We start from the raw sequence: 12,792 nt of genomic DNA, 5'->3' as shown, positions 1-12,792 counted from the left end.
TTTGCTATCTATTAGCTGTCTAACTAGCTATCTATCTATATAGTCCTTGAGAGTTTTGAAAGGCGCTTAGAAATGAAATGTATTATATTATTATATATATATATATATATATACAGTAGATGCACAGTCAAAGATGACGATTCGGTTCTTCCAGATGGTTTTGCTGAGGTTACGCAAGATCGACGAGAAAAGGATGAGGTCAGGTATTTGCGTTCAGGTGTCAAATGAAACCTGAGCCACAGTTTTAGTGGGCATGGAAACATTGGAAACACTTTCACTTTCACATGTGCGCTCGCTCCCTGTCTCTCTCTCTCTCTGTCTCTCTCTCTCTCTCTCTCTCTCTCTCTCTCTCTCTCTCTCTCTCTCTCTCTCTCTCTCTCTCTCTCTCTCTCTCTCTCTCTCTCTCTCTCTCTCTCTCTCTCTCTCTCTCTCTCTCTCTTACTTTCCAAGTCTCTCTCTCTCTCTCTCTCTCTCTCTCTCTCTCTCTCTCTCTCTCTCTCTCTCTCTCTTAGTTTCTAAGTCTTTCTCTCTCTCTTACTTTCCAAGTCTCTCTCTCTCTCTCTCTCTCTGTCTCTCTCTCTCTCTCTCTCTCTCTCTCTCTCTCTCTCTCTCTCTCTCTCTCTCTCTCTCTCTCTTAGTTTCTAAGTCTTTCTCTCTCTCTTACTTTCCAAGTCTGTCTGTCTGTCTGTCTGTCTGTCTCTCTCTCTCTCTCTCTCTCTCTCTCTCTCTCTCTCTCTCTCTCTCTCTCTCTCTCTCTCTCTCTCTCTCTCTCTCTCTCTCTCTCTCTCTCTCTTGCTCTTTCTCTTTTTCTCTCTTTCTCTCCCTCTCTCTAAGTTTCTCTCTCTCTCTCTCTCTCTCTCTCTCTCTCTCTCTCTCTCTCTCTCTCTTGCTCTTTTTCTCTCTTTCTCTCTTTCTCTCTCTCTCTAAGTCTCTCTCTCTCTCTCTCTCTCTCACTCACTCACTCACTCACTCACTCACCTCTCTCTCTCTCTCTCTCTCTCTCTCTCTCTCTCTCTCTCTCTCTCTCTTCTCTTTCTCTTTTTCTCTCTTTCTCTCTTTCTCTCTCTCTCTAAGTTTCTCTCTCTCTCTCTCTCTCTCTCTCTCTCTCTCTCGCTCTCTCTCTCTCTCTCTCTGTCTCTTTATCTCTCTTGCTGTCTCTCTAAGTCTCGCTCTCCATGTCTCTCTCTTACTCTCTCCCTAAGTCTCTCCCTCTTGCTGTCTCTCTAAGTCTCTCTCTCGAAGTCTCTCTCTATTTCTCTCTGTCTCACTCTCTGTCTGTTAGTCTCTCTCTCTCTCTCTCTCTCTCTCTCTCTCTCTCTCTCTCTCTCTCTCTCTCTCTCTCTCTCTCTCTCTCTCTCTCTCTCTCTCTCTCTCTCTCTCTCTCTCTCTCCCTCGCACTCGCTCACTCTCTCCACTTCCCGCCCGCCTCTCCTCGTCCGGCTACAGACGCTGGCTGCTCATTTTGCGAAGCGGGAAAACCGGGTAGAGAGCCAGCGTTTGGTTTTTCGCTACCTCTCCTCTCAAAATCACAAACGAGGCACATATTTTGGGATGAATACGCAATGTTTTGAACTTTGGCGCAGCGGGAGGTATGCGTGAGGATGGACGTCGGACGGGGGGGGGGGGGGGGGGGGGGGGGTGTTGACCTCAAAGACAGCTGTTCCGTTTGATTATTACTGAGAGGAAAGACGTGGAGGAAGGGGGGTCTGACTCTCGACGGTGGGAGCCTGCGATGTCACTCCTCACCTGGAGCACTTGTTTAGGGCTCTGCTGAATAGTTATTTGTAACACTCCCCCCTCCAAAAAAAGAAAAAAAAAACAAGAGCTGGGGGAAGGGAGCGACAACCTTCCCAGGTGTACAAACCAGTGCTTGGTTTCATCTGACATCACTCCCAGAGGCATTCGGGGGACATTGATTCATTTGAAGGTATCCAAATAGAAACTTGTGGACTTGTCGGGAAATTACAAAAAAAAAGCATCATGTGGAATCAGTCAGGATACTGCAATCACATACCACAGCCTGGATATCCTTTCTACCATGCTCCTTGCAGGTATGCGATCTATTTACCGACATTCCAAATCGGCTATCTTGAAAGGGCGGGATTACTTGCTGTCTCGTTCCTGCCGACTAGTTTGTTTTAAATGGTTTACAAACGGTGGCCTAAACCCGGGTTGAGGCAATGTAACTCGGTTTTGTAAAATGTTTCTTTTTAATCTCTCAATTCTCAGGAACTTGTTGAGTGCTTTGAGCACCTCCAAGTTTGAAAGGCACAAATGACAATATTGCGGGAACCATTTGTGTTTCATTTCAGTAGTTCAAATGAAGAAGTGAAACAAAAATTTTGGATGGCTATATTGTGAATTTTGTATTTCTTTTAACTCATTCACTGCCAGACGATGTACAAAAATGTGTCCATTCCAGTGCCAGGCTTTTTTTTGCCAAATTCCACAGATCCACATAATATTGAGTTTTAGGACTATATAAACATTCAATGAAGTGTAAGAAACCTTAGACTCTCTTATTTCATCAGAAAAAAAGTTAATTCGTAAATTATATGGGTCTGGAGTTATATGAGCTTGAAATAACGGCGGCTGTCCAAAGCACAATGCAATACATACATATTGTTTTATATAGCGCCTTAACAACAGCTGAAGCTGGCTAACATAGAAAAAAGGGAAATGCTGTCACCTTCTGGAAGGGAAAAAAAAACATTACCAGAGGTCTGGCCAGCAATTTTTCGGCACCCAAGAAAGAAAAACCTAAACCCGAACAAATTTGGGAATGTCATATTTTCAATTCCTCGATACATTTGAGACTGGCAGTGAATGAGTTAAATTGCTTGATATTCTCAACAATGAACCCCAAATTCTCACATGTGTCGACCCAAAATCAGAAAAAAATGGTCAACCGTCTTTTTTTCCCAGATTTATTCTTGTTTGAATCTTAAGAGGAACTTATGTGTCTGTGGTGTACCTCAGGGGTCAATCTTTACACCCCTCCAACTTTGTTTCATAGTTGTAGAGATTGGACATAATTTTCTTCAGTTGAAGAGTAACAATGCTTAAATTACATACAATCTGCAAATTTCCCCATTGTGGGACGAATCAAAGTTTTCTGATTCTGATTCTAGCTGGCTACCTAGCTATTAGCTAGCTAGCTTTCTAGTTATTCCGGTTTGAGCGAACGCTGGCGCGTGTCGCTGCCGCTGCTCACCCATAGAAAAATCTTGTGACTGTAAAGTGACCATGAGAGTTTTGAAAGGTGCTTATAAATGAAATATATTATTATTATTATTATTATTATTAAGAATGTTTGAATTACCATGCATAATGATTCATGATAGTTTCCATACAAGGAAGCCAAATAATTTCCTTTATGTGGACGGGAGTTCGAAATCTGAATTCTTCTTTTTAATTTTTACATGACATTATTCATCTGTGGTGTACCTCAAGTGTTAGTGTTGGGACTTCACTTTTATTCTAAGTTAGCATCTTGAACAAATGTCTTTTATTTTACATTCCACAAATGTATGCTAGCCGAGGAGTCGCCCCACATTGGCTAATCTGCATATTGTTTGTAGAGACGCTGACGCAAGTTAACTGCAATTTAACTCAGCGTTTCTCCTCGGGCATTTTTGTCGCATTTGAATTTATCACCGATAGTTAGAGAGAAGAAGTACTCCATTCTTTATAAATCTTGTCATATTTTTCCATTGCTCGCTGATGTTATTTATCCTGTTATCCGGTCGATTATCTCCACAAAATTTTGTGCCTGGATGAAACTTGTACCAGGAAAGAATGTTGTGGCACAAATCATACTTACTCCTGAGGGTTTACTAGGTCATTCGGTGACTGTTGTGGTTAAACTGGATATTCTGGACTTGTTCATTGTGCACTCGGTCTCAACCGAAATCCAAAACCGGTTTTCCCTTTGACAGTTGATGGATAGAAAATTGCATTTATTGTTGTTCTGCGTCATGCACTTTCCTCACCTGTTAACTCATTTACTGCCAGATGATGTGCAAAAAAATGCGGCCACTTCAGTGCCAGGGTTTTTCACTCAAATTGCAGGACCACCTCAATCCAAGTCAGCCATTTTGGATTGAGGTGGCCATTTTGAGTTAACTTGTTTTTCCTCTGTTATACTGCTGAATAATTAATTACTTTTTCAGACTTTTTGGTGTCAAGATGAAATAACAAGGCCTTTTTTAATTTTAACAAAAAGTCAGTCATTTTGGATTGAGGTGGCCATTTTGAGTTAACATGTTTTGCCGCTGTTACACTGCTGGATTTTCACTTTTCAGACTTTTTGGTGTCAATACGAAAAGTGAGATTCATTGATGCTTGAGTGAGCATTTTGTTCATAATCAAGTAAGACAAAATAAAATCGCCAGGTGCATTATTTTAACTAATTCACTGCCAGACAATGTGCAAATATGTGTCCACTTCAGTGGACAGTATCATTTTCACTCAAATCGCAGGACCCAATGAATATTGATTTTTAGGACTACATAAACATTCAATGCAGCATAAGAAACCGTAGACTCTCTTCTTTCATCAGAAAGAAAGGGTTAATTCCTAAATTATATGGGTCTGGAGGTATCTGAGCTTGAAATGAGGGTGGCGGTCCAAAATACAATACAATACAAAACAATACATTACAATACAATACAATACAATACAATACATATTGATTTAGACAGCGCTTTAACAACAGCTGAAGACGACGTGCAAACTCCAGTGCCAGGGTTTTTGTCATTGTCACTTGAAATACAGGACCTACATAATATTGACTTTTAGGACTCCATAAACAATCAAAACAGCGTTAAAAACCTGTTTCTCTTCTTTCATCAGTAAAAAAAAGAGTTAATTCCTAAGTTATATGGGTCTGGAGTTATCTGAGCTTGAAATGGGGGTGACTGTACAAAATATAATACAATACATATTGATTTATATAGCACTTGAACAAAAGCTGAAGCTGTAACAAAGCGCTAACGTGGACAAAAGGCAAATGCTGCCCCCTCGTGGATGGGGAAAACACATTGCCAGAGCGCCAACCGGCGCTCTATTTGACATTCGGGAATGGCGCTCAACGTCACACTGAAATTCGGGAATGGCAGCGAATGAGTTCATGTCTTTGCTGCCAAAAAACAAACACACACTCACACAAAACAAAAAAAACAAAATGCCAAGCAAGTCGACACAACCATTATTGTAAACCACTCTGTTGTTGTTTTACAACATGGTCCTGTCATCCAGCTCCAAACCCCCAAGGGGTTGTCAGCCAACAAAAAGCAGACCACTGCCCACGTCTGCTTCTATATCAGATCCTGTGTCAGGCACGGACCCCTGACGACTAATGGAACACTGCACCACTAATTCATTGTAGCTATGCGTTATTCATGCAGCAATGTCTCAAATTAGATTTTTTTTCCCAAAATGAAGCCAGGAATTAGCACTTGAAAATGGGCCACTTTATTCTCGAATCTGTTCAAATTAAAAAAAGTCTAAAATGCAAAGTAGGCCCAGATTATTTTAGTTTCTGAAAGATTATGAAAACAAAAATAAATAATGTATGTATACGTTCTCAGTCATATAGGAGTGGTCCATCGATGAAAAGGTTTCTTCAGCCGTCATCTGTACTTCTTTGAAGGTGTCGGACGTTTCGCTTCTTATCCAAGAAACTTCGTCAGCAAACTAAAGTCTTACTGGTAGTTTCAGGCCTATATATATCCCTACTGTCCAGACGTGGCGGTGCAAGACTCTGCTATGATTGGTCCCTGCTCTCAGGTTGTGCTCTCTGCAGTACATATACACATATGACAATGAGGTTAAAATCTTAGCGAAAGAAAATAGATGGTTTGAAAGGGGAGTAAAAGAAGCTATTTTCATAAAACAGCAAAACCCTTCACTAAATCACCGTGGTGGGGTGAGGTTCAATTTGGATCGTTCCTACAATCGACTTCTTAGGCAACATAGGCTTAGTTATGCCGCTGAGGTGATACCAGATAAAATGGGGCAATCAGGCCAGTCGTAGACCCCATACTCAGGCAGGACAATAGAAGTAATCAGTCTGCTCTCAGATTGTGGGGAGCAGAAGACTACTCCCTGCGGCTACACTGATTACTTCTATTCTCCTGACGGCTCTATCTATCTATCTATCTATCTATCTATCTATCTATCTATCTATCTATCTATCTATCTATCTATCTATCTATCTATCTATCTATCTATCTATCTATCTATCTATATATAGGGCCAAAACTACCAGCAAAGGACTTTAGTTCGCTGACGAATCCTTTTGGATAAGAAGCGAAACGTCCGACACCTTCAAAGAAGTACAGATGACGGCTGAAGAAACCTTTTTAAAAATAAATAATGCTATAAATTTGCATCTATGAGATAAAAGTCGAATGGACCTCAACGCAATGTTGCGCAACAATAAAATAAACATCTTAAATCGGACGGAAGTAACATGATCAGGCAAAGTGATGTTTAAATATATTTATATTTTTTTTTTAAGTCCTTGTGTTTATTTGTGAGCAGTAGTGGAGGCGGTGTTGGTCGGTTGTGTGTGATCTCTGCATCAGGGCAGAGGGATTTAACCGCGGAATGACTCACAGCTTGGACCGCCGGGCAGGTCGGCGACTGGCCATATCGGCCAGGAAGTTTGTCCTCGTCTAAATAAACCCTGTGAAAAAACTAAGTTGTTGCGACTCACGCCTACTGCAGTCTCTCACGAGGACCCATGGAATTGTCTACCAGTAGAGCATTTGTTGCATTTCAGAAATTTGTGGTACAGTGATACCTCGGTTTACGAACCCCTTGGTTTACGAACTTTTCGGTTTACGAACGTTAAATTTATGAAAATTTTACCTTGGCATACGAACTATTTTTCGGGATACACACAGAGCTGCCACAATGAGTGATGTGTCATTCGCGAACGAGCGCCTAAAAGAAAATGGCAACCGGCTTGTTTTGGTCCTCTATTCCCCGCCCCCAGTCGTCGGTTAAAGCCACATGATTGGTCAAGAACGCAGATGTGAGGAGGGAGTTTAGAGGCAGAGAGAGAGTGAAGCCATTCTCCCAAAAAGAAATTCATCAAGCCATCAACGACCATCACAAAGGTAAATAAAATGACTTTATTATACGGTACAGTTTATGTCTTTAATTATAATACCAAAGCACATTTATGATACATAAAATAAGGTATATTGGTTGTAGTTTTAAGGCTTAGAAAATTAGAAAGTAGAAAATTAGGTTTTATGCGGACCTGGGAACGGATTATTCTCATTTTAATGGTTTCCTATGGGAAATTCATTTCTGGGATACACACTTTTCGCCTTACACACTCTGTCTGGGAACCAATTAAGTTCGTAAGCGAAGGTATCAATGTAGTTGATTGAGATGCTACTGCTGTCTCATTCTTCTTTTTTTGCTGCCAAATGACTGTCCTTCAACTGATGCTTCACTGTCACTGTATTTCAAATAAAATTTGCTCCTCATCTTGATTAGTCATCCTTACTGCAGATAGAAAATCCCATTGAGGAGCTTGGTATTCACCTTCAACTTATTCCAATATTACGAGAAAATTTGAGTTTGAGATATAAAGTCGTCCCTTTGCTAGTAAAAAAAAACCAAGCTGGTCCACTAGCTTAATAGTTGGGTTACTTGCCTGTTACCTTGATAGGCATTCAGCTGCCAAGATATTAATAATAATAATAATAATAATAATAGTAATAATAAGAATAAGTTTCATTTATAAGCACCTTTAAAAACTCTCAAGGTCACTTTACAGTCATAGGATAAGTTTTTCTGTGGGTGAGCTAGCTAGCTAATACATAGCTAAAAGACAGCTAATACATTTGGATTTTATCCACATAACGTATTACCTACGGTAAGCTAGCAATTTGTCTGATAGCTTACTAGCTAGCCTGCTTATTAACATTGGTTGGTTAGCCACGAATTCTTTTAGCAAGACCTCAAGCTTGTTCGTTCGCCAAACAATTTGTCACTCATACTGGTAGGACTTGTTTGATAACAAAACCTGTTAAAGGGTCTTTAACTCATTCACTGCCGGATGTGCAGAAACGTGTCCACTCCAGTGCCAGGGTTTTTTCATTGTCACTTGAAATATAGGACCCACTGAATATTGAGTTTAAGACTACATAAACTTTATGTAGAGTGTTAAAAACCTTAGTTTTTCTTCTGTCATCACAAAAAAGTGAATTCCTAAATTATATGGGTCTGGAGTTATATGAGCTTGAAATGAGGGCGGCGGTCCAAAATACAATGCAGTACATACATACTGGTTCATATAGCGCTTTAACATCAACTGAAACTGGAACAAAGCGCTAACATGTAAAAAATGGAAATGCCGCTACCCTGTGGAAGGTAAAAAACATTGCCAGAGGCCATGACCAGCACTTTATCGGCCCCCAAGCATGAAAAAAAAACAAAACCCGAACAAATCCGGGAATGGCGCTCTGTGATATTTTCAATTCCCGAATAAATTCGTGAATAGCAGCTAATGAGATAATTTAGTCGGTTAGCTCATGTGCTAATTAGCCAGTTAGCATGGAGTCAGTCACAATTGCGCATATAAGTAAGTTCCTACACTTAACGTTCAAGTTTTCCGCACATCCCACGATTCTGTGCTTAAAAAATTTAAAGGTCATATGTGAAGTAAACACAAACGTTTGAGCAAGACACAGGTAATGTTACAAAAAAGATACAGTTTCATAATGTCCCAAACAATCTTCACGTTACCAATTACTTTGCTGTCTTCTTGAAATGAATAACCAAACTCAAGCTGAGTTAATGTTTGACCAGCTCTTGGTTCTCGGAATCAAAAGTTGTCAAGTCAATTCTTTGGCAACTTTGAGCCAAGCCGTTTAATTTACTTTCAATCAGACTCTGGTCGGGTCGCGTTACCCAAAATCAGGATGTTATTGTATTCTATAAATTAGCTTCCAAGTCATTTCTTTGCCAGATCTGACCGGTGTTAGATTTATCGATCAACTCGGCGGTTCAGAGTGCCTGTTAATCATTACCTCATCTGTCAGAGGACTCGGCTGCATTTTTTCGCCCAAATACACAACGTTGGAATGAAAGTAGTGCTTGCTGACAAGACTTCGATGCTTGCTTCACTAATCCGGAATAAACTGTGAGGGTCAACCTAGCGCGGAGGTGAGCGTCAAGATTTGTGAGTGTGTGCATGTGTACGGTCTGCGTTTTACGGTTCCCTGCCTCTCACAAGGCTGGTATTCCATTTTGATATTTCACTGGCAGCCAGCAAACGATTGAACAATCATTAACTCATTTATTGCCATTCCTGAATTTATTCGGGAAATTGAAAAGCGTGACATGAAGCGCCATTCTCGAATTTGTTCGGGTTTTGGGTTTTCCTCAGGTGTATGTAGATAAAGCGCTGGTCAGACCTCTGGCAATGTTTTTCCCTCCCACATGGGGGCAGGATTTGCCTTTTGTACAGCTGCCCCCATTTCAAGCTCGGATCGCTCCAAACACATATAACTTAGGAATTAACTCTTTTTTTTCCCTGATGAAAGAGATGAAATGCTTCTTACACTGCATTTAATGTTTGTATAGTGCTAAAACACAATATTCTGTTGGTCCTGGAATTTGAGTGACAGTGACAAAAACCCTGGCAATGGAGTGGACAGATTTTAGCATGTCTGGCAGTGAATGAGTTAAACGGCAAACTTTTTCTTCCCTGTCTGAAAAAAAAGATGTTTCAATACAAGACACACTGTAACAACAACGTGCACTGGACAGGACAAACTGGTGTAGCCTCGTTATTACACTCACCATTTTTTTGCTTATCCATTTGCCACTATAAAAAAATGTCAAACCTGTTAACTCATACATTGCCATTCACAAATGTATTCAGGAATTGAAAATATGACGTAGAGCGCCAATCCCAAATTCTGGGTTTTGTTTTTTTTAATGCTTGGGTGCCGATGAAGCGCTGGTCGTGGCCTCTGGCAAATGTTTTTGGAAGCATTTCCCTTTTTTCCATGTTTGTGCTTTATTCCAGCTTCTGCTGTTGTTAAAGCGCTATACAGTGATACCTTGGTTTACGAACCCCTTGGCTTACGAACCCCTTGGCTTACGAACTTTTTGGTTTTATGAACGTTACATTTATGAAAATTTTACCTTGGTATACGAACTTTACCTTGGCATACGAACTTTTTTGTACACGTAGCTGGCTCAATGACGTTCGGGACGTTCTTCTAACAACAGGTGAAAAGCCACGTGATTGGTCAAGAATGCAGCAGTGGGAGGGGGGTTCAAACATTAAAGCAACAGGAAGACGGTGAGAGAGTTTAAACTTTGATAGTTCAAAGGCAGAGTGTAGACCGCAAGGTTAAAATATCCCATCAATCAGGCTCCACAAACAACCCGCACAAGCGATCTGTACACTTGATGCAAAAAGCTATCAACCCAGATAAACAGAACACAATTGATAAGGAACTCGATACAATTATCAGAGAGAAAACACCTACAAGGGATCATTCCTCAAGATGGTGAAAGAAGAAGGTTACGTTCCTCATCAAGTGTTTAATGCTGATGAAACCGGCCACTCCATTCCATCAAGCCATCAACGACCATCACAAAGGTCAATAAAACGACTTTATTATACGGTACAGTTTATTTCTAAAGTAGAAAATTATGTTTTATGGGACCTGGGAACAGATTATTCTCATTTTAATGGTTTCGTATGGGAAATTAATTTTTGGAATGCACACTTTTCGCCTTACACACTCTGCCTGGGAACCAATTAAGTTCGTAAGCCAATGTATCACTGTATAAACCAATATGTATTGTATTGTATTTTGGACAGACGCCCTCATTTCAAGCTGATATACAATTTATGAATTAACTCTTTTTTTTCTGATGAAATAAGAGAGTCTAAGGTTTGTTACGCTGCATTAAATGTTTATGTAGTCCGGCAACTCAATATTGTGTGTGTCGTGCAATATGAGTGAAAATTACAAAAACCCTGGCATTGCAGTGGGCACATTTTTTGCACATCATCTGGCAGTGAATGTGTTAATAAATAGCAAACTGAAAATTGGTGAGAGCTTCACTCGTGATTTTTGGTTTGTGTGATCAGTTATGCAATCAGCTACTATGGATGCTATCGTTAGCCGGCTCGCTATCTTTTACCCCCTTCCCTCTATTGACTTGCACTGCACACACCGGGCACCCTATCCCAACCGACTCCTGTCCTTCACTCTGTATATTTTGTCCTTTTCTTGATGTTGTGTGGTGGACACGTGACACTTTGACAAGCAGTCCAAGCGGAATGACACCCCAAAGGTCACAGTGGCAGTCCACTCAGACGGAATATTCAGCATTCTTTGACACACGACTTGGGGTTTTTTTTTTTCCCTTAGAATGACATTTGATACTGAAGCTCAGAGCTCACATCGGTTGTTTTTATTGGGCAGCCTGTTTAAGCAGAAGACAAGATGGGCTGTATTAACTCATTGACTCCCATTCACAAATTTATTTGAGAATTGAAAATATGATGTAGAGTTCCATTCCCGAATTGCTTCGGGTTTTGTGTTTGTGTTTTTTTTTTTTTTTTTTTCATGCTTGGGTGCCGATAAAGCGTTGGTCAGACCTCTGGCCATGTGTTCCCCTTGCGCAAGGGGAAACATTTCCTTTTTTTCAATGTTATATACTATATATTATATAGGATACAAACCTATATTCATTGTATTTTGGGCAGCTGCCCCCATTTCAAGCGGAGATAACTCCAGAGCCATATAATTTACGAATTAACTATTTTTTTTCTGATAAAAGAAGAGAGTCTGAGGTTTATTAAGCTGCAATGAATGTTTATGTAGTCCTAAAACGTAATATTCTGTGGGTCCTGGAAGATGACACAAAATATATATCAATACGATTCTTATCAATAACTCCATCGCTTGCCAGTAATGATCGGTTAATATTCTTGGAAAAGTGCACTCAATATGGCTACTGCGGCTTTAAATCTGGTCTGCTTTGTAGTTTGAATTTCTTTCTAGAGTATGGCGCAATTATAAGGGTCATAGAATAGAAGATGGAGCTAAGCTAAACGGAATACAATACAATACAATACAATACAATACAATACAACTTCACACAGCGCGCAAGGCACATATAATGTGGCTAAAAAAAAGGCAGACAATTGACAACAGACAATACATGTAATTTCTGAATGTAAAGTGAGGTAGTGACGTATGTACAGTGATGTAGTGTAGTCATGCAAAAACAACAAAAAAAGGTTGAAGTGAGGTATTGCAGAAAAAAAACGAAAAATAGATAAATGTATAAATAAATACAGTAAAGTCTCGTTATATCGATATCGAATATATCGATAGTCCCGTTATATCGATATCGGATATATCGATAGTCCCGGTTATATTGATACTATTTCTATGCACGCACGGAGAAAATTACATGCAAACAGGGTCAGATATATCGATAGTCCCGGTTATATCGATATTTTTTCGGACTCCCTTGAATATCGATATAACGAGACTTTACTGTATATCTAGGGCACACTATTATTGCCTTTTGAGAAAATGTAATTATTTTTAGTGCGCCTTATAGTGCGGAAAATACAGTACTATGTTTTTATCTTTTTAAGAATCCAGTTGATTTTTGGACCTCCTACACGCCTTTGATGACTCGTATGGTTTATTGCGAATGACCTATAGATGATAAAATCGGAGGCGCCAGTGTGTGTGTGTGTGTGTGTGTGTGTGTGTGTGTGTGTGT

The 12,792-nt window shown here is 40.1% G+C and overlaps 1 protein-coding gene across 6 annotated transcripts in view; it reads left to right on the top strand.

Annotated features, from left to right (window-relative positions):
• LOC148897612 (pleckstrin homology domain-containing family A member 7-like) overlaps window positions 1-12,792 on the top strand; it is a 103,513-nt gene that overhangs the window by 21,575 nt on the left and 69,146 nt on the right. Inside the window, exon 1 of one of the 6 annotated variants that reach the window (XM_088995920.1) lies at window positions 1,676-2,051. The exons of 4 other annotated variants lie outside the window; for them this stretch is intronic. In XM_088995920.1, the coding sequence (XP_088852046.1) occupies window positions 1,981-2,051 (71 nt within the window). In that variant the 5' untranslated portion in view covers window positions 1,676-1,980. Of the gene's footprint in view, window positions 1-1,675; window positions 2,052-8,952; window positions 9,190-12,792 lie in introns of those variants that run through there. One more of the 6 variants, XM_088995921.1, reaches the window with a different exon arrangement.

Source organism: Hippocampus bargibanti, linkage group LG05, assembly GCF_051943395.1.
Source record: "Hippocampus bargibanti isolate YZ-2025 linkage group LG05, ASM5194339v1, whole genome shotgun sequence".
NCBI lineage: Eukaryota > Metazoa > Chordata > Actinopteri > Syngnathiformes > Syngnathidae > Hippocampus > Hippocampus bargibanti.
Note: the sequence above shows the minus strand (reverse complement) of the source record. Positions and strands in the feature narration are given on the sequence as shown.